General features: G+C 44.9%; 2 protein-coding genes across 3 annotated transcripts in view; both read right to left on the reverse strand.

Moving 5' to 3' along the window:
• Positions 1–20091, reverse strand: part of LOC141264125 (solute carrier family 7 member 13-like) — a 39348-nt gene extending 19257 nt beyond the window's left edge. Inside the window, exon 1 of the mRNA XM_073676437.1 lies at positions 19298–20091. Coding sequence (XP_073532538.1) covers positions 19298–20021 — 724 coding nt within the window. The 5' untranslated portion in view covers positions 20022–20091. The remainder of the gene's footprint in view (positions 1–19297) is intronic.
• The window catches only part of LOC141265868 (b(0,+)-type amino acid transporter 1-like), a 108770-nt gene that overhangs the window by 65904 nt on the left and 18472 nt on the right, over positions 1–24394 (reverse strand). The gene's annotated exons all lie outside the window — the stretch shown is intronic.

Raw genomic sequence — 24394 nt, forward strand, 5'->3', positions numbered from 1 at the left:
ATGGTCATTTTTGAAATTATAAGCATTAGCAGGTTATTAGAAACTGAAATCAAACAGTTTTCAACTCAAAACTTTATTCTAGGTGATGTTACATTTTCACATAGGACCCCTTGTTCGAAAGGAGCTTCTGAACTCTCTCGTCCATTGAATTTGTCAGGTTTTGGATGGTTTCTGCTTCAATTGTTTTGCATGAGGACAGAATACCCTCCCAGAGCTGTTGCTTAGATGTGAACTGCCTCCCGCCATCATAGACACTCCTTTTGATGATGCTCCAGAGGTTCTGAATGGGGTAGAGGTCAGGGGAGCATGAGGGTCACACCATAAGTTTGTCCCCTTTTATGCCCATATCAGCCAGAGATGCAGATGTTTTATGTGCAGCATGAGATGGTGCATTATCATGCAAAAAAATGATCTTGCTGTGAAATACACGGTTCTTCTTCTTGAACCATGGCAGGAAGTGCTGTTTGAGAAAATCCACATACATTATGGAGTTCATCTTTAGCGCCTTCAGGGATCCTAAAGGGGCCGACAATCTCTCTCCCCATGATTCCAGCCGAAAACATTACTCCACCTCCTCCTTGTTGGCCCTGTAGCCGTGTTTGCGTGGGGTGTCTATTAGAGATGAGCGTTGTTCTACTCGAACTGTTCGCCAATCTCAAATTCGAGCTGTTTTGGGCGGTGTTCGAGCCGTTCGGCGAACACGAACAATTTGAGAAAAATTCGGCTGTTCGAGGTTATGTTCGATAACTGTTCGTGCACCAAAATCATAACTGGATTTTTTCTCAGTAATGATGAAAATTAATGTTAATACGCAATTTGAGTGTACAGCGGGGTGGGGGGAGGGGCAGGGGATGGATCTCTGCAGGAACAATGAAGATCTCCATTTTTTTTTCTCTTTCCCGCATTTGCAGTGGGGAGGTGCAATCTGTCAGCCTATCAGTAGCGCACACACGGAGTGAAGTGCTTTTTTTCACACAAGCAAGGGCATGTGTCATTGGCAGTGTATGTCACATGTCCTTGCCCTATAAGACCAAGCCATTTTCCCCGTCGCCACCATTTTCTCACTGCTGCAGCTGCGTGTTAGACGGCACCGCTGTTGCTGTGTGCGCTATACCTTGTTAATTTCAAGCCAATTTTCGCACAAATATACAGATAGCTTGGGAGTAGGGAATAGTTGTGATTGCAGTCCTGTAAAAGGACTAGGTTACAGCATTTCCTACGACTTTTATCAGGGAGGTCTGTGCTCTTAAATAGATAGGTTGTGGGAGTAAAGACTAATTGTAATTGGAGTCCTTTTCAGGACTAGGTTACATGAGTTCCTATCAGTTTTTGCCAGGCAGGTCTGTGCCAGTGCTGTGCAAGTTTTTTTCACAGCATTTGGCTGAATCTAGCAAAGCTAATCCTTTTTGGCCTATTGCAGAGTGTGTTAGTCAGTGGAGTAGCCTATCTGTCTTGCAAGATATAACACCTGTGTATAGAATACCAATTTTTTTACTGCACCTAGTGAAGTAAAATCTTTTGGGCATAGCATCATTCTATTAGTCCATCTATACTGACCTCCATCAGGTTGCAAACTGAATATAATTTTTTTCTGCATCTAGCTCTGAAAAAATATTTGGGCTTCTAGCGGTGTGTGGGACTTGGTCTATTAGTCCATCTATACTGACCTCCATCAGGTTGCAAATTAAAAATAATTTTTTTCTGCATCTAGCTCTGAAAAAATATTTGGGCTTCTAGCAGTGTGTTGGACTTGGTCTATTAGTCCATCTATACTGACCTCCATCAGGTTGCAAATTAAAAATAATTTTTTTCTGCATCTAGCTCTGAAAAAATATTTGGGCTTCTAGCGGTGTGTGGGACTTGGTCTATTAGTCCATCTATACTGACCTCCATCAGGTTGCAAATTAAAAATAATTTTTTTCTGCATCTAGCTCTGAAAAAATATTTGGGCTTCTAGCAGTGTGTGGGACTTGGTCTATTAGTCCATCTATACTGACCTCCATCAGGTTGCAAATTAAAAATAATTTTTTTCTTCATTTAGCTCTGAAAAAATATTTGGGCTTCTAGCAGTGTGTGGGACTTGTTCTATTAGTCCTTCTATACTGACCTCCAGCAGGTTGCAAATTGAATATAATTTTTTTCTGCATCTAGCTCTGAAAAAATAGTTGGGCTTCTAGCGGTGTGTGGGACTTGGCCTATTAGTCCATCTATACTGACCTCCATCAGGTTGCAAATTAAAAATAATTTTTTCTGCATCTAGCTCTGAAAAAATATTTGGGCTTCTAGCAGTGTGTGGGACTTGTTCTATTAGTCCTTCTATACTGACCTCCAGCAGGTTGCAAATTGAATATAATTTTTTTCTGCATCTAGCTCTGAAAAAATAGTTGGGCTTCTAGCGGTGTGTGGGACTTGGTCTATTAGTCCATCTATACTGACCTCCATCAGGTTGCAAATTAAAAATAATTTTTTTCTGCATCTAGCTCTGAAAAAATATTTGGGCTTCTAGCAGTGTGTGGGACTTGGTCTATTAGTCCATCTATACTGACCTCCATCAGGTTGCAAATTAAAAATAATTTTTTTCTGCATCTAGCTCTGAAAAAATATTTGGGCTTCTAGCGGTGTGTGGGACTTGGTCTATTAGTCCATCTATACTGACCTCGATCAGGTTGCAAATTAGAAATAATTTTTTTCTGCATCTAGCTCTGAAAAAATATTTGGGCTTCTAGCAGTGTGTGGGACTTGGTCTATTAGTCCATCTATACTGACCTCCATCAGGTTTCAAATTAAAAATAATTTTTTTCTGCATCTAGCTCTGAAAAAATATTTGGGCTTCTAGCGGTGTGTGGGACTTGGTCTATTAGTCCATCTATACTGACCTCCATCAGGTTGCAAATTAAAAATAATTTTTTTCTGCATCTAGCTCTGAAAAAATATTTGGGCTTCTAGCAGTGTGTGGGACTTGGTCTATTAGTCCATCTATACTGACCTCCCTCAGGTTGCAAATTAAAAATAATTTTTTTCTTCATTTAGCTCTGAAAAAATATTTGGGCTTCTAGCAGTGTGTGGGACTTGTTCTATTAGTCCTTCTATACTGACCTCCAGCAGGTTGCAAATTGAATATAATTTTTTTCTGCATCTAGCTCTGAAAAAATAGTTGGGCTTCTAGCGGTGTGTGGGACTTGGTCTATTAGTCCATCTATACTGACCTCCATCAGGTTGCAAATTAAAAATAATTTTTTTCTGCATCTAGCTCTGAAAAAATATTTGGGCTTCTAGCAGTGTGTGGGACTTGGTCTATTATTCCATCTATACTGACCTCCATCAGGTTGCAAATTAAAAATAATTTTTATCTGCATCTACAGTACCTCTGAAAAAATATTTGGGCTTCTAGCAGTGTGTGGGACTATTTGTATTAGTCCATCTATACTGACCTCCATCAGGTTGCAAATTCAAAATAATTTTTTTCTGCATCTAACCCAGCCAATAGTTTTGGCCTAATACCACAGTTTGGCCACTCAGCTCTGCTCGGTTACCATCCATTGTTTTTTTGTGCAAACAACTCCAGAGTTGTGAATTAGTTAACCACCAAAATGAGTGGAAAAAGACCTGCTGCTGGTGGAAAGGGGAATAGGCGTGTTGGGAAGGGGAAAAAAGGTTGTGTCCGTGGGGTAGGTGTTAAAGCAACAGTAACATCTGCAGAAGAAAGACCATCTTCCAGCCAAACTAAAATGTCTACTTCTTTTAGCGGACAATGTGATAAGATCCCTTTCTTACGGCCACGCCAATCGCTACAAATTCCAGATGAGGCACAAAAACAGCAGGTGCTTCAACGGATATCAAGTGCTCCTTTAAGTGGGCTCTCCTCCACATCAACTTCAACATCACAAATACTCCAGTCCTCAAAGGTGTCACCCAAATCGCACTTGCTTCCTCACAGCTCCCAAATCTCCAGCTGCCCGTCTGAGTATGAGGTAGAACAGATGGTTGAGTCTGCAGAGCTGTTTACTCATACTATAGCCTGGGAATCAGAGGTCGACTCCAGCGCTTCTGTGAATCCAGACGAGGAAATGATCTGCACTGATGCCCAGAATCTTTATGAGTCGGATCCAGGACCAGACGCAGAAGGTTCTGACCATAATGTAGACCCTCATTCCCAAACTGTAACTCCTGTTGGTGGAGACAATGAGGAAGACGATGATAAGACTCAAATACCTGATTGGAGCGAACACTTTAGTTTTTTGTCAGGGCAGGAACAGGTTGGCTCTGAGGACGGCGGGTGTGATAACGCACAGGGTGATGATGATGAGGTCGGAGATCCCACTTACTGTCAACCCACAGTCAGCCAAGAGATGAGGTCAGCAGAGGAGGTGGAGGAAGATGCTAGTGACGACGAGGTCAGGTTGCGCCTTCCTGGACAGAGACGTAGTACTGGAAGCACGTCAACAACTGCATCCTCAAACACAACTCTGCCTCTCACCACAAGTCGTGGTGGCTCTTCAGGTCGCATGGGTGCTAAGCCTTGCATAGCCTGGGCATTTTTTCAGATCGATAAAGATGACCCAACTCGTGTTATCTGTAACATTTGTCAGCAAAAGCTAAGTAGAGGCCAAAAAATACATAGTTTGAGTACTTCATGCATGAACCGGCACATGGACATGAAGCATAAGTTGCAGTGGGAAGCTCAGTGTGCTACAATGCGGCCTAGCCGGCCGGGCCAATCACCGTCTGCCATATCTTGTGCATCCGCGGCCTCTTCATCCTCTGTGACTGGGGGGACAGCAGTCACACCTGTTTTGGGGCGCAGACCTGCCACCTCTTTACCCGCAACAGCCAGCGTGATTGGCAGGTCATCATTTTCTTTGGAGGTGGTAACACCAGCTGGTGTTGAGCGCTGTCCGACATCGATAGCACCACCTTTGGATCAAGGCAACCTAACATGTCCACCTGCATCTTCCTCACAGACCGGCAGTTTGCCGGGGACACCCTTATCAACCTCGTCTAAGCACAATAGCCAGCCCTCGGTCCCTCAGATGTGGACAAGTAAAAGACCATTTCCTCCTAGCCATGAGAAAGCTAAGAGGTTGAATTTCACCATCTGCAAGCTCTTGGCTACAGAAATGCTGCCTTTCCGCCTGGTGGACACAGAGGATTTTCGAGACCTTATGTCCGTCGCAGTGCCCCAGTACCAGATGCCCAGTCGGCACTACTTCTCAAAGAAAGGTGTGCCTGCGCTCCACCAGCATGTCGCACACAACATCACCGCTTCTTTGAGAAACTCTGTGTGTGACAGGGTGCATTTCACCACAGACACTTGGACGAGTAGGCATGGACAGGGGCGTTACATGTCGCTGACTGGGCACTGGGTAACTATGGTGACAGCAGGACAAGGGGCTGCTGTCCAAGTCTTGCCGTCCCCACGAGTTGTGCGTCAATCCTCTTTATGTCAAAGTTCCTCCACTGCTTCTGCCTCCTCAACCTCCTCTCGGTCTTCCACCTGCACCCAAAGCCTGTCTGGTCATGCCACAAGCTTTCTAACTGCGCAGAAGGGATCCTGCACACCTCCTTACTATGCTGGCAGTAGGGCTCAACATCATCAGGCGGTTTTTACTTTGAAATGTCTGGGAAATGTGAGTCACACAGCTGAGGAGTTGTGGTCAGCTCCGGAGAACCAATTTCATGAATGGTTGTCTCCACTGGACCTGAAACCAGGGAAGGCCGTGTGCGACAATGCTGCAAACCTGGGTGCGGCCCTTCGCCGGGGCAATGTCACACACGTGCCTTGTATGGCTCACGTGTTGAACCTGGTTGTCCAGCAATTTTTAGCCCACTATCCCAGACTAGATGGCCTTCTGCAGAGGGCACGGTCGCTGTGTGCTCACTTCCGCCGTTAGCATCCCGCAGCTCAGCGACTTACATCTCTACAGAAGTCGTTGGGCCTGCCACTTCACCGGCTAAAATGCGATGTGCCTACCCGGTGGAATTCAACTCTGCACATGTTGCAGGGACTGTGGCAGCACCGACAAGCCCTGGTGCAATACGTTCTGACGTATAGCCTGGGCCAACGAGATTCAGAGGTGGGGCAAATCACGCTGGAGGAGTGGTCTCAGATCAGGGACCTATGCACCCTTCTGCACAGTTTTGAAATGGCGACGAAGATGTTTAGTGCTGACGATGCCATTATCAGCATGACTATTCCGGTGATTTACATGCTGGAGCACATGTTAAACAGAATTCGGAGTCAGGTGGTGGCACAAGAGGAGGTGGAGGAAGTAGAGGAGGAGGAGTTGTATGCGGAAGGGCTAACATCTGCAAGGTCCAGACGGTCGGCAGCACCAAGGCGGCAGGCATGTGAGGGTGGGGGAGATGGTTTTACCAGGGCGCATGGTAGCAGCCAAACTAGTGAGGAAGGTGCAGGAGCCCAGGAAGAAGTGGAGGACGAACTGATGGAAGACTCATAAGATGAGGGAGACCTTGATCACATTTCTGTTGTGCGAGGTTGGGGGGAGAGGACAGAGGAAGGAAGCATGATTGTTACCTCGCCACCAACACAACAGGGACTTGGTGCTCCTGGATGCGCAACACACATGAGTGCCTTCTTGCTGCACTACCTGCAACATGACCCTCGAATTGTGAGAATTAGAAATAATCCTGACTACTTGGTTGCCACACTGTTAGATCCCCGGTACAAAAGTAAATTTGCAGAAATTATTCCTGCCATAGAAAGGGATGCACGCATGCAGGAGTATCAGCAGAGACTGTTGCAGAATCTTACATGTGCTTTTCCACAAAATACCAGTGGTGCACGTAGTGAATCTCACAGTTCCAACTTGCCAACCATGGGACCGTCAAGTGTTCAGCACTCAAACCGTAACAGAACCACAGTATCTGCTGGTAACATCAATTTTGCGGAATCATTTCACCACTTTTTTAGCCCATCCTTTGCAAGGCCACAGGAGACAAGAAGTCTGACACATAGTCAACGCCTAGAGACGATGGTACAGGAGTATCTCCAAGTAAACATTGAAGCCACGACTGTGTCACTGGACCCTTGCTCTTTTTGGGCTTCCAATCTGGATAAATGGCCGGAGCTAGCCACTTACGCCTTGGAGATCTTGTCATGCCCCGCAGCCAGCGTTCTGTCTGAACGTGTGTTCAGCGCTGCTGGTGGTGTGCTGACAGATAAGCGCACGCGGCTCTCCACTGATAATGTAGACAGACTCACGTTTATAAAGATGAACAAATCATGGATCCAAAACGACTTTTCTACCCCTGTGTCATCCTGGGGAGAGTAAAAGCTTGATGATTGGTTAAAATCACCCTACCAACCGTTTTAAGCTTTCAAATTACTAATCATGTTTATCTGTATCTTGACTGGAAAATAATTTGGGCTTTGTAGCAGTGTGCAGCACTGATCCTATTAGGCCATCTATACTAAAGCTTCACCAGATTTAAAATGAAAAATAATTTTTAGCTGCATCTAGCCCGGAAAATAATTTTGGGGCTCCGAGATGCGCAAGGCACATAAGTGCCTTCTTGCTGCACTACCTGCAGCATGACCCTCATATTGTCAGAATTCGAAGTAATCATGACTACTGGGTTGTCACACTCTTAGATCCCCCAAACTTTTCGATCAACCTTTTCATTTTAATAAAGACCAAAAAAATGGTCATTTTTGAAATTATAAGCATTAGCAGGTTGTTAGAAACTGAAATCAAACAGTTTTCAACTCAAAACTTTATTCTAGGTGATGTTACATTTTCACATAGGACCCCTTGTTCGAAAGGAGCTTCTGAACTCTCTCGTCCATTGAATTTGTCAGGTTTTGGATGGTTTCTGCTTCAATTGTTTTGCATGAGGACAGAATACCCTCCCAGAGCTGTTGCTTAGATGTGAACTGCCTCCCGCCATCATAGACACTCCTTTTAATGATGCTCCAAAGGTTCTGAATGGGGTAGAGGTCAGGGGAGCATGGGGGTCACACCATAAGTTTGTCCCCTTTTATGCCCATATCAGCCAGAGATGCAGATGTTTTATGTGCAGCATGAGATGGTGCATTATCATGCAGAAAAATGATCTTGCTGTGAAATACACGGTTCTTCTTCTTGAACCATGGCAGGAAGTGCTGTTTGAGAAAATCCACATACATTATGGAATTCATCTTTAGCGCCTTCAGGGATCCTAAAGGGGCCGACAATCTCTCTCCCCATGATTCCAGCCAAAACATTACTCCACCTCCTCCTTGTTGGCGCTGTAGCCGTGTTTGCGTGGGGTGTCCATCAACCAGCCATCCTCCACTCCATCCATCTGGACCATCGAGCGCTGCACGGCACTCATCCGTGAACAAAACAGTTTTGAAATCAGTCTTCATGTAATATTTGGCCCACTGGAGCCGTTTCTGCTTGTGTGAAGTGGATAGAGGAGGTCGACAGGATGGCGCATGCACAGCTGCAAACCTCTGAAGGACCCTGCATCTTGTTGTTCGGGGGACGTTGGAGGCACAAGCAGCTTCAAAAACTTGTCTGCTGCTATGACAAGGCTTTTTTGCCGCTGCTCTTTCAACCTGACGTAATTGCCTGTAGGAAAGAGTCCTCAATTTGCCCTTATCAGCACGCACACGTGTGTACTGTGAATCAGCTACATACTTCTTGATAGCCAAGACACTTCATCCTGATCATCGCACAATGTTGATTGTAGTCATGCCTTGACCTGAACACTCCACAATTTGTTGCTTCTCAGCAGCCGACACATCCTTTTTCTTTCCCATTTTGGCAGAAAATGTAGGCTGCTTAATAATGGGAGAGAGCCTTCTTAAGTAGTCTTGCCTTTCATTGGACACACCTGCCAAACTAATTAGCACAGGTGTCTGCAATTGCTTACAGTGATATAAAGAGCCCTGACACACATCACCATCAATGAGTTTAACTGACAAACAAGCAAATTCTTCCCTTATCACTCCTAAACACTTTTTGTATAATAATTTGGAACGCAGTGTACATGTGCTTTTCCACAAAACACCAGTGGTTCACGTAGTGAATCTTACAGTTCTAACTTGCCAACCGTGGTCTGTATGGAGTTGTTCAATAAAGGGCCCAAAATTAAGATAACATAGATGGGAGAGGTCTCTATGAATAGGAATTCCTAAGTATTTGATACCCTGTGAGGGCCAGGCAAAGGGAAAGTTGGACTGGATGGAATCCTATATGGATTTGGGGAGGGAGACATCGAGGGCCTCAGACTTCGCTGCATTGATTTTAAAATTTTACCATGTAACAAAGTGATCTATTTCAGCCATAACAGCATGGATGAATATATGTGATTGAGTGATATATACTAGGACATCATCAGCAAATAGAGAGCACTTGTACTCGGTGCCTCCCACCTCAATCCACCTAATATTGGGGTTATGGCGAATTGATGAGAGCAGGTGCTCCGTCACTAGGATGTATAAGAGAGGGGACAGAGGACATCACTGCCTTGTCCCATTGGTGATTGTGAAAGGTGATGAAAATGTTCTGACGCACCCCCTGGGCCTTGGGACACCCGGAGCCGGACCCTTTTTGGTGGATGCTGGTGTTTGTAGTCTTCGTGGCAGCAACCCGGTTCCGTGGCTCAGGGCGGTCAAACCAGTGGCGGAACTATTTATGTGGTTTTCATGTTTAAATGTCCGACTACGCCACCCGTGGATTGCGGTCAGAGTGAACCGCCGCTACAGGGCAGAGAACTGAGGCTGGTGTTGTGGGTGCAGCAGAGCGTAGCATAACTCCCCACGGGAGGAGTATAGCCTCAAGGCAGTGTATGCGGAGGATGGGGGTGATGGTGCAGGGCAGCAGCAGTAACGACACGGAGTCAGTGATGCAGTTCAGGGCCTTTACTCACAGTTCTTATTATCCAGACCACGTCTGCAGGTAACGGCTGCCCACGTCGTACTGTGCTCACCAGGTGAGGGGCTCAGACAACTCCCAGATAACTTTGGAGCACTTCACAGGACCCCCTTTGTGTGTCCTTTGTCTGGCCTTTCTTACCAACACTTCTGTCCGGCTGCCTCGGGCCTCCTCTTGGTAAACTTGGCGCCAGTTTCCCTGACCCTATGTGGTGCCTTCCTAGCGGGTGTAGCGAGGGGCTGCGCCACATAAAATGTCAGAGCCTCCGGTTTCTAGCTGAGGGTCGTTTCCTGCCTTCACTAGTTCGGGGACCGGTCTCCCCCTTTGGCCTGACCCCTCCACGCAGGTGGATTCGGGCGTGCGGTGGCGACTCGCCCTTCCGCACCCCTGGGATCCCTTCATTCCTCGTTACTGGAGCCTTCTCCGCTCCTCTTCCTTCCTTCTCCCTCTTCCAGGCCTGGGCCTCTGTTACTAGGCCCGCCTCCGGAGCAGAGCTCATGCAGAGCCCCTGCTCCCTGCCACTTCTGCTCAGACTTCTCTGCACTGAACTAAGATGGTGCCCACCTTTTATACTCCCTTCTCAATGCACCCAGGAACTGCTTCCTCCCTGCTCCTGCACTACAGGGTTACCCTTCCTCAGTGTTCCCTCCCCCCACTCCAGCCAGGGACAGGGACTGTCGTGCCCATCTCAGGGGCATATTGGTCGCCCTGCCCCACGGCAATGTGGTGTAATGCATGCAGGTGTCGGGTCCTGATCCACACTCCATCCTTACCTGAGAGTGAGATATCACACCTCTGGGTGAGGTGCAATACGTCTGTAGCAACCGAGCCCTCAGGGTGCTACAGTTCCATTTATCTTCAGCCTAGGTGACGTATTGCGATACAGGGCCGTGATTTTGGCTATAAAAGGGTCGCCTAGACCCCTACCCCAAGCTTTTTAAGAGAATCATATATGGCGTGCCAGGAGACTCTATGGAATGCTTTCTCAGCATCCAACGAGAGTATCTAATTAGAAATTTTTAACTGCATCTAGCCCAGGAAATACTTTGTGCCTAGTAGCAGTGTCTGCTAGTGAGCGGATTATCCCGGCTGTTAAGCAAGCTGCACCACCTGAAGTTTAGACACTTAATTTTTTCAAAGGAAATGCTTCGGGACCATGGGATACTTAGTGAAGAGCATCAGGAGGCACCCCAAGGCATAGGGGCTGGGACTGGGAGTAGTATGCCTTGCGGTGGACAGCCGAGCTCGATCCTTATAAAAGCTTTTTAACTGCAGCAGCTTTAGTGGACGCTACTGGAGCTGGAATTACCGCAGCTGCTGGCATGAGACTTGCCCTCCAATAGATCCTTGTAAATGGATTTAAAGTGTATTCATTCAAATTAGAGAGACAATTTAAATTAAAAAGCTTAGAGCTGCCTCCACCACAGGGGGGCTCGCTCGACCCACCAGCGGACAGGCACCAGTATTGGGAGACGGGGGCTGGCCGTCAGGGTTCACCGCGGCTCTGGCACAAACCCGGCGACACGGAGGTGGCACGGGCAGGAGCGGACTGGCCGTGTCGGCTTCTCACTTTTTGGATTTTAGAAGGGCATGACATGCCTATATCTGTGTCTCCCCCTCCTTTTACTCCTCCACCTCTTTTATTTTCGCATGACTATATGTACTTGTCACTTTTCCATGTGTTAGTTATGTCTTCTGAGCAGTTTGTCAGCTTTTGGACACCTTTGAAGGTGTTTTCTATGTGTTTCTATGTGTTTTTGTTTGCCTGCCATTGGTTTTAACGGTGTTCGAAGGTGTTCGACGAACAGTTCGACGAACAGCTCGGCGAACACACGGGTGTTCGACGAACCGAACCGAACTCGAACACTACGGGGGTGGCTCAACACTAGTGTCTATCAACCAGCCATCCTCCACTACATCCATCTGGACCATCGAGCGCTGCACGGCACTCATCCGTGAACAAAACAGTTTTAAAATCAGTCTTCATGTAATGTTTGGCCCACTGGAGCCATTTCTGCTTGTGTGAAGTGGATAGAGGAGGTCGACAGGATGGCGTATGCACAGCTGCCAACCTCTGAAGGACCCTGCATCTTGTTGTTCGGGGGACGTTGGAGGCACCAGCAGCTTCAAAAACTTGTCTGCTGCTATGACAAGGCTTTTTTGCCGCTGCTCTTTTAACCTGACGTAATTGCCTGTAGGAAAGAGTCCTCAATTTGCCCTTATCAGCACGCACACGTGTGTACTGTGAATCAGCTACATACTTCTTGATTGCCAAGACACTTCATCCTGATCATCGCACAATGTTGATTGTAGTCATGCCTTGACCTAAACACTCCACAATTTGTTGCTTCTCAGCAGCCGACACATCCTTTTTCTTTCCCATTTTGGCAGAAAATGTAGGCTGCTTAATAATAAGAGACAGCCTTCTTAAGTAGTCTTGCCTTTCATTGGACACACCTGCCAAACTAATTAGCACAGGTGTCTGTAATTGCTTACAGTGATATAAAGAGCCCTGACACACATCACCATCAATGAGTTTAACTGACAAACAAACAAATTCTTCCCTTATCACTCCTAAACACTTTTTGCATAATAATTTGGAACACAGTGTACATGTGCTTTTCCACAAAACACCAGTGGTTCACGTAGTGAATCTTACAGTTCTAACTTGCCAACCGTGGTCTGTATGGAGTTGTTCAATAAAGGGCCCAAAATTAAGATAACATAGATGGGAGAGGTCACTATGAATAGGAATTCCTAAGTATTTGATACCCTGTGAGGGCCAGGCAAAGGGAAAGTTGGACTGGATGGAATCCTATATTGATTTGTGGAGGGAGACATCGAGGGCCTCAGACTTCGCTGCATTGATTTTACAATTTGACCATGTAACAAAGTGATCTATTTCAGCCATAACAGCATGGATGGATATATGTGATTGAGTGATATATACTAGGACATCATCAGCAAATAGAGAGCACTTGTACTCGGTGCCTCCCACCTCAATCCACCTAATATTGGGGTTATGGCGAATTGATGAGAGCAGGTGCTCCGTCACTAGGATGTATAAGAGAGGGGACAGAGGACATCCCTGCCTTTTCCCATTGGTGATTGTGAAAGGTGATGAAAATGTTCTGATGCACCCCGTGGGCCTTGGGACACCCGGAGACGGACCCTTTTTGGTGGATGCTGGTGGTTGTAGTCTTCGTGGCGGAGACCCGGTTCCGTGGCTCAGGGTGGTCAAACCAGTGGCGGAACTATTTATGTAGTTTTGATGTTTAAATGTCCGACTACGCCACCCGTGGATTGCGGTCAGAGTGAACCGCCGCTGGAGGGCAGACCGCTGAGGCTGGTGTTGTGGGTGCAGCAGAGCGTAGCATAACTCCCCACGGGAGGAGTATAGCCTCAGGGCAGTGTATGCGGAGGATGGGGGTGATGGTGCAGGGCAGCAGCAGTAACGAAACGGAGTCAGTGATGCAGTCCAGGGCCTTTACTCACAGTTCTTATTATCCAGACCACGTCTGCAGGTAACGGCTGCCCACGTCGTACTGTGCTCACCAGGTGAGGGGCTCAGACAACTCCCAGATAATTTTGGAGCGCTTCACAGGACCCCCTTTGTGTGTCCTTTGTCTGGCCTTTCTTACCAACCCTTCTGTCCGGCTGCCTCGGGCCTCCTCTTGGTAAATTTGGCGCCAGTTTCCCTGACCCTATGTGGTGCCTTCCTAGCGGGTGTAGCGAGGGGCTGCGCCACATAAAATGTCACAGCCTCCGGTTTCTAGCTGAGGGTCGTTTCCTGCCTCCACTAGTTTCGGGAACCGGTCTCCCCCTTTGGCCTGACCCCTCCACGCAGGTGGATTCGGGCGTGCGGTGGCGACTCACCCGTCCGCCCCCCTGGGATCCCTTCATTCCTTGTTCCTGGAGCCTTCTCCGCTCCTCTTCCTTCCTTCTCCCTCTTCCAGGCCTGGGCCTCTGTTACTAGGCCCGCCTCCGGAGCAGAGCTCATGCAGAGCCCCTGCTCCCTGCCACTTCTGCTCAGACTTCTCTGCACTGAACTAAGATGGTGCCCACCTTTTATACTCCCTTCTCAATGCACCCAGGAACTGCTTCCTCCCTGCTCCTGCACTACAGGGTTCCCCTTCCTCAGTGTTCCCTCCCCCCACTCCAGACAGGGACAGGGACTGTCGCGCCCATCTCAGAGGCATATTGGTCGCCCTGCCCCACGGCAATGTGGTGTAATGCATGCAGGTGTCAGGTCCTGATCCACACTCCATCCTTACCTGAGAGTGAGATATCACACCTCTGGGTGAGGTGCAATACCTCTGTAGCAACCGAGCCCTCAGGGTGCTACAGTTCCATTTATCTTCAGCCTAGGTGACGTATTGTGATACAGGACCGTGATTTTGGCTATAAAAGGGTCCCCTAGACCCCTACCCCAAGCTTTTTAAGAGAATCATATATGGCGTGCCAGGAGACTCTATGGAATGCTTTCTCAGCATCCAACGAGAGTATCTAATTACAAATTTTTAACTGCATCTAGCCCAGGAAATACTTTGTGCCTAGTAGCAGTGTCTGCTAGTCAGCGGATTATCCCGGCTGTTAAGCAAGCTACACCACCTGTAGTTTGGACACTTAATTTTTTCAAAGGAAATGCTTCGGGACCACGGGATACTCAGTGAAGAGCATCAGGAGGCACCCCAAGGCATAGGGGCTGGGACTGGGAGTAGTATGCCTTGCGGTGGACAGCCGAGCTCGATCCTTATAAAAGCTTTTTAACTGCAGCAGCTTTAGTGGACGCTACTGGAGCTGGAATTACGCGGCTGCTGGCATGAGACTTGCCCTCCAATAGATCCTTGTAAATGGATTTAAAGTGTATTCATTCAAATTAGAGAGACAATTTAAATTAAAAAGTTTAGAGCTGCCTCCACCACAGGGGGGCTCGCTCGACCCACCAGCGGACAGGCACCAGTATTGGGAGAGGGAGGCGGGCCGTCAGGGTTCACCGCGGCTCTGGCACAAACCCGGCGACACGGAGGTGGCAAGGGCAGGAGCGGACTGAACGTGTCGGCTTCTCACTTTTTGGATTTTAGAAGGGCATGACATGCCTATATCTGTGTCTCCCCCTCCTTTTACTCCTCCACCTCTTTTCTTTTCGCATGACTATATGTACTTGTCACTTTTCCATGTGTTAGTTGTATCTTCTGAGCAGTTTGTCAGCTTTTGGACACCTTTGAAGGTGTTTTCTATGTGTTTCTATGTGTTTTTGTTTGCCTGCCATTGGTTTTAACGGTGTTCGAAGGTGTTCGACGAACAGTTCGATGAACAGTTCGGCGAACACACGGGTGTTCGACGAATCGAACCGAACTCGAACACTACGGAGGTGGCTCAACACTAGTATTTACCTCCAGCAAATGGCATGGCTGAGCCTAGCTTTGCATAACAAAGGGAGCACATTACACACAACACACCACAGGCAGCCCATATGCATAATACCACCCCAACATTGAGCTGGGCGTATTCCAAGACCCCTTTAGGAGAAATGAATATTCCAGCACCTATGATGCTACCAACTAGGTAACACACACTGTCAAAAAAGTTCAAACGCCTTTTCAGACAAACTTTTCCATTGTCTTCTTTTACCTTCCTTTGGATTTATATAATTTCTTCACCTATTAAACTTTTTTAACATATAGCAATGAATTCAGTAGCATTTTTGTTAGGTGTCCATAGGTTACCGGGTCACTCTTTCTGGTGACAAAAGTCAATTAATTACCAGTAAATGTGTAAAGAAATGTACCTCAGTCTGTTAAAATGTAACATTCTCTAATAGCTATAATGAATAAGCCAGGAGCGGACTCAGACAGAAGAGGCCCCTTTGCAATCACAATATATCGGCCCATTGCAGTCTCATCATAATGCACAATTACACCTGTTTTGGGCCCCTGTGCAATTGCGCAGGTCGCAGCAATGAAATATCCTCCCATGGCAAAAGCCAACTTTACACTTCATTATATATTTCTACAATCAATAACACCAATACATGTTAATCTGATATATGAATGTTCATAGATACAATGAATATTGTCATGATTATACACATATTATCTATATGTATATGTTCACTCTCAGGTTGTTCAAGCAAGAAATTATTTTCTTCCAGGAGCTTATGGGACTAATGGCAGTGTATTAAGAAAAAAAATTAAAATTTGGTTTCCATGTAAATGGAATCTGTCACCGTTTTTTTGCTGTGTAATGTGAGAGCACCATTGTCATGGGTTTACCGTGACAGAGAGGGGCCAGAAGACTGTGGTGTCTGATTTCACGTACTCTTGCACTGATAAGAAGCACTTCACCATCATATTAAACAGTGCAGGTTTCTGCTAGCAGTGCAGGGACTAATCTGTTCAGTTGAGAGCTTCTGAGCTTTCCTGCTTTGATGGACTCAGCTGTTCAGTGTTGGCCACTCCCCTCTGCTATATATACTTGTCTCAGTCTTTTACTGCCTGGATCTGGAGTTGGAGGTGGTGGTTGTTTGAGGAGGCTTTTGGAGTGTTGCTCTAAAGACTGTTGCTTGGTGATTTGTCTGTGTGCATATCCTCATCCTCTCCTATTTGGTTTTTCCTTCCCTTTACTTCCTGGTATTCTACTCTGTTTTTTCTGAGTGCATATTTGTATGATTGGTATTTTCATTTATCCCTGTACATCTTCGCTTTTTAGTTTGGTTTGTGTATTCTTATACACAACTACTCCCCACTTCCCATGGTGGGTGAGAGGACAGATAAGGGCTGCTTTAGGAGCTCAGTAAGGAACGTGGCCCTAGGGTCTTCACCATTAAAAGTAAACCAGGAAGCAGAGATAGTTAGGGATCCCCTAACTTTAGGAATAGGGAAGGAGCCCGTAGACCCGTTGTTACGGATCCGGGTGGTGGAACTTCTGTGCTGTGGTACAAGGAGGGACCAGAGGGGCGTAACTGGGTATCAACTTGGACTGACCAAGGTCGCACGGTGGCTCAATCGACTCCGTGAACCAGGGAAGGACCGAGCAGAGGGATACGTTTTTGGAGTTCTATCCTATTAATACAGGAAAATATGCCATGTATGTAATGTGTATATATTTGTAAAGTGTACCTCGCAAGTGTCATATGTACAGTGGGTACGGAAAGTATTCATACCCCTTTAAATGTTTCACTCTTTGTTTCATTGCAGCCATTTTGTAAATTCTAAAAAGTTAATTTTTTTTCTCATTAAAGTACACTCTGCACCCCATCTTGACTGAAAAAAAACAGAAATGTAGAAATTTTTGCAAATGTATTAAAAAAAAACAACTGAAATATCACATGGTCATAAGTATTCAGACCCTTTGCTCAGTATTGAGTAGAAGCACCGTTTTGAGCTAGTACTGCCATGAGTCTTCTTGGGAATCATGCAACAAGTTTTTTCACACCTGGGTTTGGGGATCCTCTGCCATTCTTCCTTGCAGATCCTCTCCAGTTCCGTCAGGTTGGATGGTGAACGTTGGTGGACAGCCATTTTCAGGTCTCTCCAGAGATGTTCAATAGTGTTTAGGTCAGGGCTCTAGCTGGGCCAGTCAAGAATGGTCACAGAGTTGTTTTGAAGCCACTCCTTTGTTATTTTAGCTGTATGCGTAGGGTAATTGTCCCGTTGGAAGGTGAACCTTCAGCCAAGTCTGAGATCCAGAGCACTCTGGAAGAGGTTTTCATCCAGGATATCTCTGTACTTGGCCGCATTCATGTTTCCTTCAATTGCAACCAGTCGTCCTGTCTTGCAGCTGAAAAACACCCCATAGCATGTCGCTGCCATCACCATGTTTCACTGTTGGAATTGTATTGGGCAGGTGATGAGCAGTGCCTGGCTTTCTCCACACAGAATTATCACCAAAACATTCAATCTTCGTCTCATCAAACCAGAGAACCTTATTTCTCATAGTCTAGGAGTCCTTCATGTGTTTTTGAGCAAACTCTATGCGGGCTTGTTTTCATATGTCTTGCACTGAGGAAAGGCTTCCATCGGGCCACTCCGACATAAAGGCCCGACTGGTGAAGGGCTGCAGTGATAGTTGACTTTGTGGAACTTTCTCCCATCTCCCTACTTCATCTCTGGAGCTCAGCCACAGTGATCTTGGGGTTCTTCTTTACCTCTCTCACCAAGGCTCTTCTCTCACGATTGCTCACTTTGGCTGGACGGCTAGATCTAGGAAGATTTCTGGTGGTCTCAAACTTCTTCCATTTAAGGATTATGGAGGCCACTGTGCTCTAAGGAACCTTGAGTGATGTAGAAATTCTTTTGTAACCTTGGACAGATCTGTGCCTTGCCACAATTCTGTCTCTGAGCTCCTTTCGCAGTTTCTTTGAGCTCATGATTCTCATTTGGTTTGACATGCACTGTGAGCCGTGAGGTCTTATATAGACAGGTGTGTGCCTTTCCAAATCAAGTCCTATCAGTTTAATTAAACACAGCTGGACTCAAATGAAGTAGAACCATCTCAAGGAGGATGACAAGGAAATGGAAAGCATGTGACTTAAATATGAGTGTCTGAGCAAAGGGTCTGAATACTTATGACCATGTGATATTTCAGTTTTTCTTTTTTAATACATTTGCAAAAATTTGTACATTTCTGGGTTTTTTTCAGTCAAGATGGGGTGCAGAGTGTACTTTAATGAGAAAAAAAATGAACTTTTTAGAATTTACCAAATGGCTGCAATGAAACAAAGAGTGAAAAATTTAAAGGGGTCTGAATACTTTCCCTATCCACTGTATCTGCCTACCTTATAGGTGCATGTATATACCATGTAAATGTGTATATAATGTGTTGATATTAGTGATGAGCGAACGTGCTCGATTAAGGGGTTAACTAAGCACACTCGAGTGCTTACCGAGTATCTTTGGCGTACTTGAAAAATATGTTTAAGGATTGCCTAACAAACAGGCATCTAACAGCCGCAAGACATGCAGCAGCGGCGAATCGAACATAGATCTCAAGCACGCCGAAGATACTCAGTAAGCACCCAAGCATGTGCTCTATTAACCCCTTAACTGAGCACGTTCGCTCATATGTGTCCCTAATGGGAGTTTTCATGTTAATATGTGAGTGTATACATGGGTGGGGCATTATGGAGGGTGGGTCTTGACACACTTTCTGAACATGGGCTATTGCTGTCAGTGTCCACCCCTGCCTTGAATATTTATCCTATTATTAAACTCTGATATATAAATGATAGGATCAGTCAGTAAATACAATAGGTGGCTTCTGTTTTGCTCCAAATAGATAGTATGATTGATGAGGTTCTCCATTAGTACAAAATTTTATCAGTTTTTCCTCTGGGGGTAAAAGTTTGCAAATGACTGATACAAACTAATTCTATTTTTCCAATATTTCTTGAACCAATAGGAAAATATACATACCGGCCATGTAGTTGAGATAGTTCCATCCTCCATACGCATACAGACCTTGATAGAAAGACTCTGCAGTCTGGGCTGCGTTTGGGACTTCCGAATTAAATGCATCTGTAAATGCTTCCGAAGCCTTAGTGTTATTTCCAAGCTCAATCATTCCATATACAATGATGAGAGTCAAAGACATCATTTTAAGCACTGTGAATATATTCTGCACCCAGGTAGCCATCTTGATACTTTTTGAATTTATAATGCATAAAATCCACAGAATTCCAATAGCTAGCATTTTTTTGAGTACGTCAGGTGGTGGGCAACCAGCGTAGAATGGCCGGCTGATATATTCTGCGAAGGTCAGGGCCCTTGCTGCATTGGATGCCGGTCTGATAAACAATATTAATGTCCAGATAGTAATGAAGGCCGGCAGAGATCCGAGTCCTCGCTTCACATGGTAGTATTCACCTCCAGAAAATGGCAAGGCTGAGCCAAGCTCTGCATAACAGAGGGAGCACATTACACACAACACACCACAGGCAGCCCATATGCATAATGCCACCCCAACATTGAGCTGGGCGTACTCCAAGACCCCTTTAGGAGAAACGAATATTCCAGCACCTATGATGCTACCAACAAGGAAGCACACACTGTCGAAATAGCCCAAACGCCTCTTCAGACAAACTTTTCCATCGTCTTCCTTTACCTTCATTTGCAGTGAAGAAGTCTCCATTTTCAGCATCTTGACTCTAGTCTTTGCTAATACTTGTGTATGGACAGTGAAGTATCCACTTCTGAAGTGATGCTGCTTGTTCAATAAATGATGTTCATAAAATCTTATCACACATTAAACTGTTTAAAATACAGCAACGAGTGCAGGAACATCTTTGTTAGGTGTCCATAGGTTACCGGGGTCAATCTCACTGGTGACCAAAGTCAACTATTTACCGGTAAATGTGTAAAGAAATGCACTCAAGTCTGTCAAAATGTAACATTCTCTAATAGTTATAAAAGCCATCTCTACGCTTCATAATATGGCACCATAAATCCAAATTTTATTTATGAATGTTCTCAGATGTTCTCAGTAAATATTCATATAATCCTGGCTGTAAACTATATGGGTAATGATTTGTTTGCACTTCCAAAATCATTTAAAGAGGAGGACTTGACACTTGTCGTAAATTATAATTTTTTTTTTCACATATCCGTGTTTGCAGCACGTGTGGCATCCATATTTTTCACTGGTGGTACATGAACCCATTATAATCTATGTGCTGCACACCAAATGGAAACATGTTTGTTTTTTACCAGCAGCATAGATGACAAGGGCCAATACAAGTCTATGGTCTGGGTAAAACACGTACAGCACATGGATGGCATACGTGTGTCATCCATTTGCTGTACATATTAACATTGCAAAGTATAGGAGAAGCTTTTGGAATTGATTTTTCTTAAGCCATAGCGGTAAAAAAACAGATGACACTCTGATGGCACACTGATCCAAAACAATGATGACACCGGTACCGTTTTTTCTGGTATTGGTATTATATGGATGTGTGAAGGGAGCCTTACTTGTATATATATCTAGTATTTTGTGCCAGCTGGGTGTGGTCCTCATGAAGACAGCCACAGAGAAGAGTTGAGGGTCACACCCACTTGGCTACCAAGACTACATTTATATTCCATATCTCAGGAATGGAGAGGTGTAGGAACAAAAAAAATAAGATTAAGGGCTCATACCCACCGTAAAATAAAAACGGTCCAATATCGGGACCAAAAAGTCAGACGCGTGTCATGCAAGTGTCATGTGAGTACAATGTGATTTTTCTCACCTAGCATCCGATTAACATCCAATTGACATGCGAATGCGATCCGATTGCAATGCAATTTTAACAAGAGCTTTTACATACAGAAATTCTCTGTCATATTCACATAGTTTTACAAGGAAATATTCTTCAATACACACATATATATATATATATATATATATATATATATATATACACACTACCGTTCAAAAGTTTGGGGTCACCCAGACAATTTTGTGTTTTCCATGAAAACTCAAACTTTTATTTATCACATGAGTTGCAAAATGAATAGAAAATATAGTCCAGACATTGACAAGGTTAGAAATAATGATTATTATTTGAAAGAATCATTTTCTCCTTCAAACTTTGCTTTCGTCAAAGAATGCTCCCTTTGCAGCAATTCCAGCATTGCAGACCTTTGGTATTCTAGCTGTTAATTTGCTGAGGTAATCTTGAGACATTTCACCCCATGCTTCCTGAAGCCCCTCCCACAAGTTGGATTGGCTTGATGGGCACTTTTTGCGTACCATACGGTCAAGCTGCTCTCACAACAGCTCAATGGGGTTGAGATCTGGTGACTGCGCTGGCCACTCCATTACAGATAGAATACCAGCTGCCTGCTTCTTCCCTAAATAGTTCATGCATAATTTGGAGGTGTGCTTTGGGTAATTGTCCGGTTGTAGGATGAAATAGGCTCCAATTAAGCCCTGTCCACAGGGTACGGCATGGCGTTGCAAATGGAGTGATAGCCTTCCTTACTCAAAATCCCATTTACCTTGTACAAATCTCCCATTTTACCAGCACCAAAGCAACCCCAGACCATCACACTACTTCCACCATGCTTGACAGATGGCGTTAGGCACTCTTCCAGCATCTTTTCAGTTGTTCTGCGTCTCACAAATGTGCTTCTGTGTGATCCAAACACCTCAAACTTTGATTCGTCTGTCCATAAAACTTTTTTCCAATCTTCCTCTGTCCAATGTCTGTGTTCTTTTGCCCATATTAATCTTTTCCTTTTATTAGCCAGTCTCAGATATGGCTTTGTCTTTGCCACTTTGCCCCGAAGGCCATCATCCCGGAGTCGCCTCTTCACTGTAGACGTTGATACTAGCATTTTGCGTGTACTATTTAATGAAGCCGCCAGTTGAGGAGCTGTGAGGCGTCGATTTCTCAAACTAGAGACTCTAATGTACTTGTCTTGTTGCTCAGTTGTGCAGTGGGGCCTCCAATTTCTCTTTCTACTCTGGTTAGAGCCTGTTTGTGCTCTCCTCTGAAGGGATTAGTACACACCGTTGTAGGAAATCTTCAGTTTCTTGGCAATTTCTCGCATGGAATAGCCTTCATTTCTAAGAACAAGAATAGACTGTCGAGTTTCACATGAAAGTTCTCTTTTTATGGCCATTTTGAGAGTTTCATGGAACAAACAAATGTAATGCTCCAGATTCTCAACTAGCTCAAAGGAAGGTCAATTTTATAGCTTCTCAAATCAGCCAAACCGTTTTCAGCTGGACTAACATACTTGTGCAAGGGTTTTTTAGGGTTTTCTAAACATCCATTAGCCTTCTTACACAGTTAGCAAACACAATGTACCATTAAAACACTTGAGTGGTGATTGTTGCAAATGGGCCTCTACACACCTATGTAGACATTGCAATAAAAACAAGACGTTTGCAGCTAGAATAGTCATTTACCACATTAACAATGTATGGAGTGTATTTCTGATTCATTTAATGTTAGCTTCATTGAAAAAAAATGAGCTTTTCTTTCAAAAATAATGAAATTTCTAAATGACCCCAAAATGTGTATATACACAGGGTGGGCCATTTATATGGATACACCTAAATTAAATGGAAATGGTTGGTGATATACAGATACGAGATGTGCAGCATCTGAAACAACGGATACTGGAAGCCTGTGCTAGCATTTCTTCTGCAGTGTTGCTATCAGTGTGTCAAGAGTGGGAGAAGAGGGTTGCATTGACAATCCAACACAATGGGCAGCACTTTGAACACATTTTATAAGTGGTCATAAACTTGCAAAAGACTCATGAAAGAATAAAGTTACATTAAAACTAAGCACACCATTGTTTTTCTTATGAAATTCTCAATAAGTTTGATGTGTCACATGACCCTCTTCCCATTGAAAAAAATAAAGTTGGATCCAAAATGGCCAACATCAAAATGGCCGCCATGGTCACCACACATCTGGAAAAGTTTTCTCCCTCCCATGTACTAATGTGCTACAAACAGGAAGTTGATATCACCAACCATTGCCATTTATTTTATGCGTATCCACCCTGTATATTAGATAGACAGACAGACAGAGAGATAGGAAGATACGGTAGATACATACAGAAAGATAGATAGAAATATGTGAGTGAGATATAATTAGTGCTCTGCATGTCTAGCTTACTGCACATGCAATTCAGTAATAAATAATTCAGTTTCTGAAAAAAATGGTGTGGAATTCCCCTAAATTTTATAAACCAGCAGAGGGAAAGCGGACAGCTGGGGCTGATGTTTATAGCCTGGGAAGAGGATAATACCCATGGAGCTTCCCAGGCTATTAATATCACCTCATAGCTGTATACTTAGCCTTTACTGGTTATTAAAATGGGGGCCCCCAAAAACATGGCGTGGGGCCCCCATATCATTAATAACCAGTAAAGGCTAGACAAAAAGCTGTGGGCTGATATTAATAGGCAAGAAAGGGGCCATGGATATTGGCCCCATTCCAGACTACAAACGACAGCTCTCAGCCACACCAGAAAAGGCACATCCATAAGATGCACCAATTCTGGTGCTTAGCCTCCGCTCTTCCCATTTGCCCTGGTGTGGTGGCAAGTGGGGTTATAGGGTTGAGGTTTTTAAGTTTTGTATTGGCAGCTGACATCAAACCCAGGGGTTAATAATGGAAAAGCATCTATAAGATGCCCCATTACTAACCCCATAGTCAAATTGTTAAATAAAATACAAACACCCAGAATAAAGTCCTTTATTTGAAATAATGACACAGACTCCTTTATTGAATCTACATTTACCAAAAAGCCTTATACTTACCATAATGCCCAATCCATTGAAGTCCATATTACCTGTGAAAGAGTAAAAAAAACAACAACCATATTTCTCACCTGTCCCCGATGAAAAGATAGCAATCCATTTGTCCCGCGACGCATCTAGCTCTGCTACATCTAGATGGCAGGCTGAATTGTGGCATGATGCGACTATACAGCCTGCCATCCAGCAGAGACACTGAGCTGCCCATGCTCACACACCTCAGTTAGTCACAGTGATGTGAAAAAGGTGAG

The sequence above is a fragment of the Phyllobates terribilis genome, unplaced genomic scaffold (assembly GCF_046119375.1).
Source record: "Phyllobates terribilis strain yellow unplaced genomic scaffold, ASM4611937v1 Scaffold_4__5_contigs__length_816908805, whole genome shotgun sequence".
NCBI lineage: Eukaryota > Metazoa > Chordata > Amphibia > Anura > Dendrobatidae > Phyllobates > Phyllobates terribilis.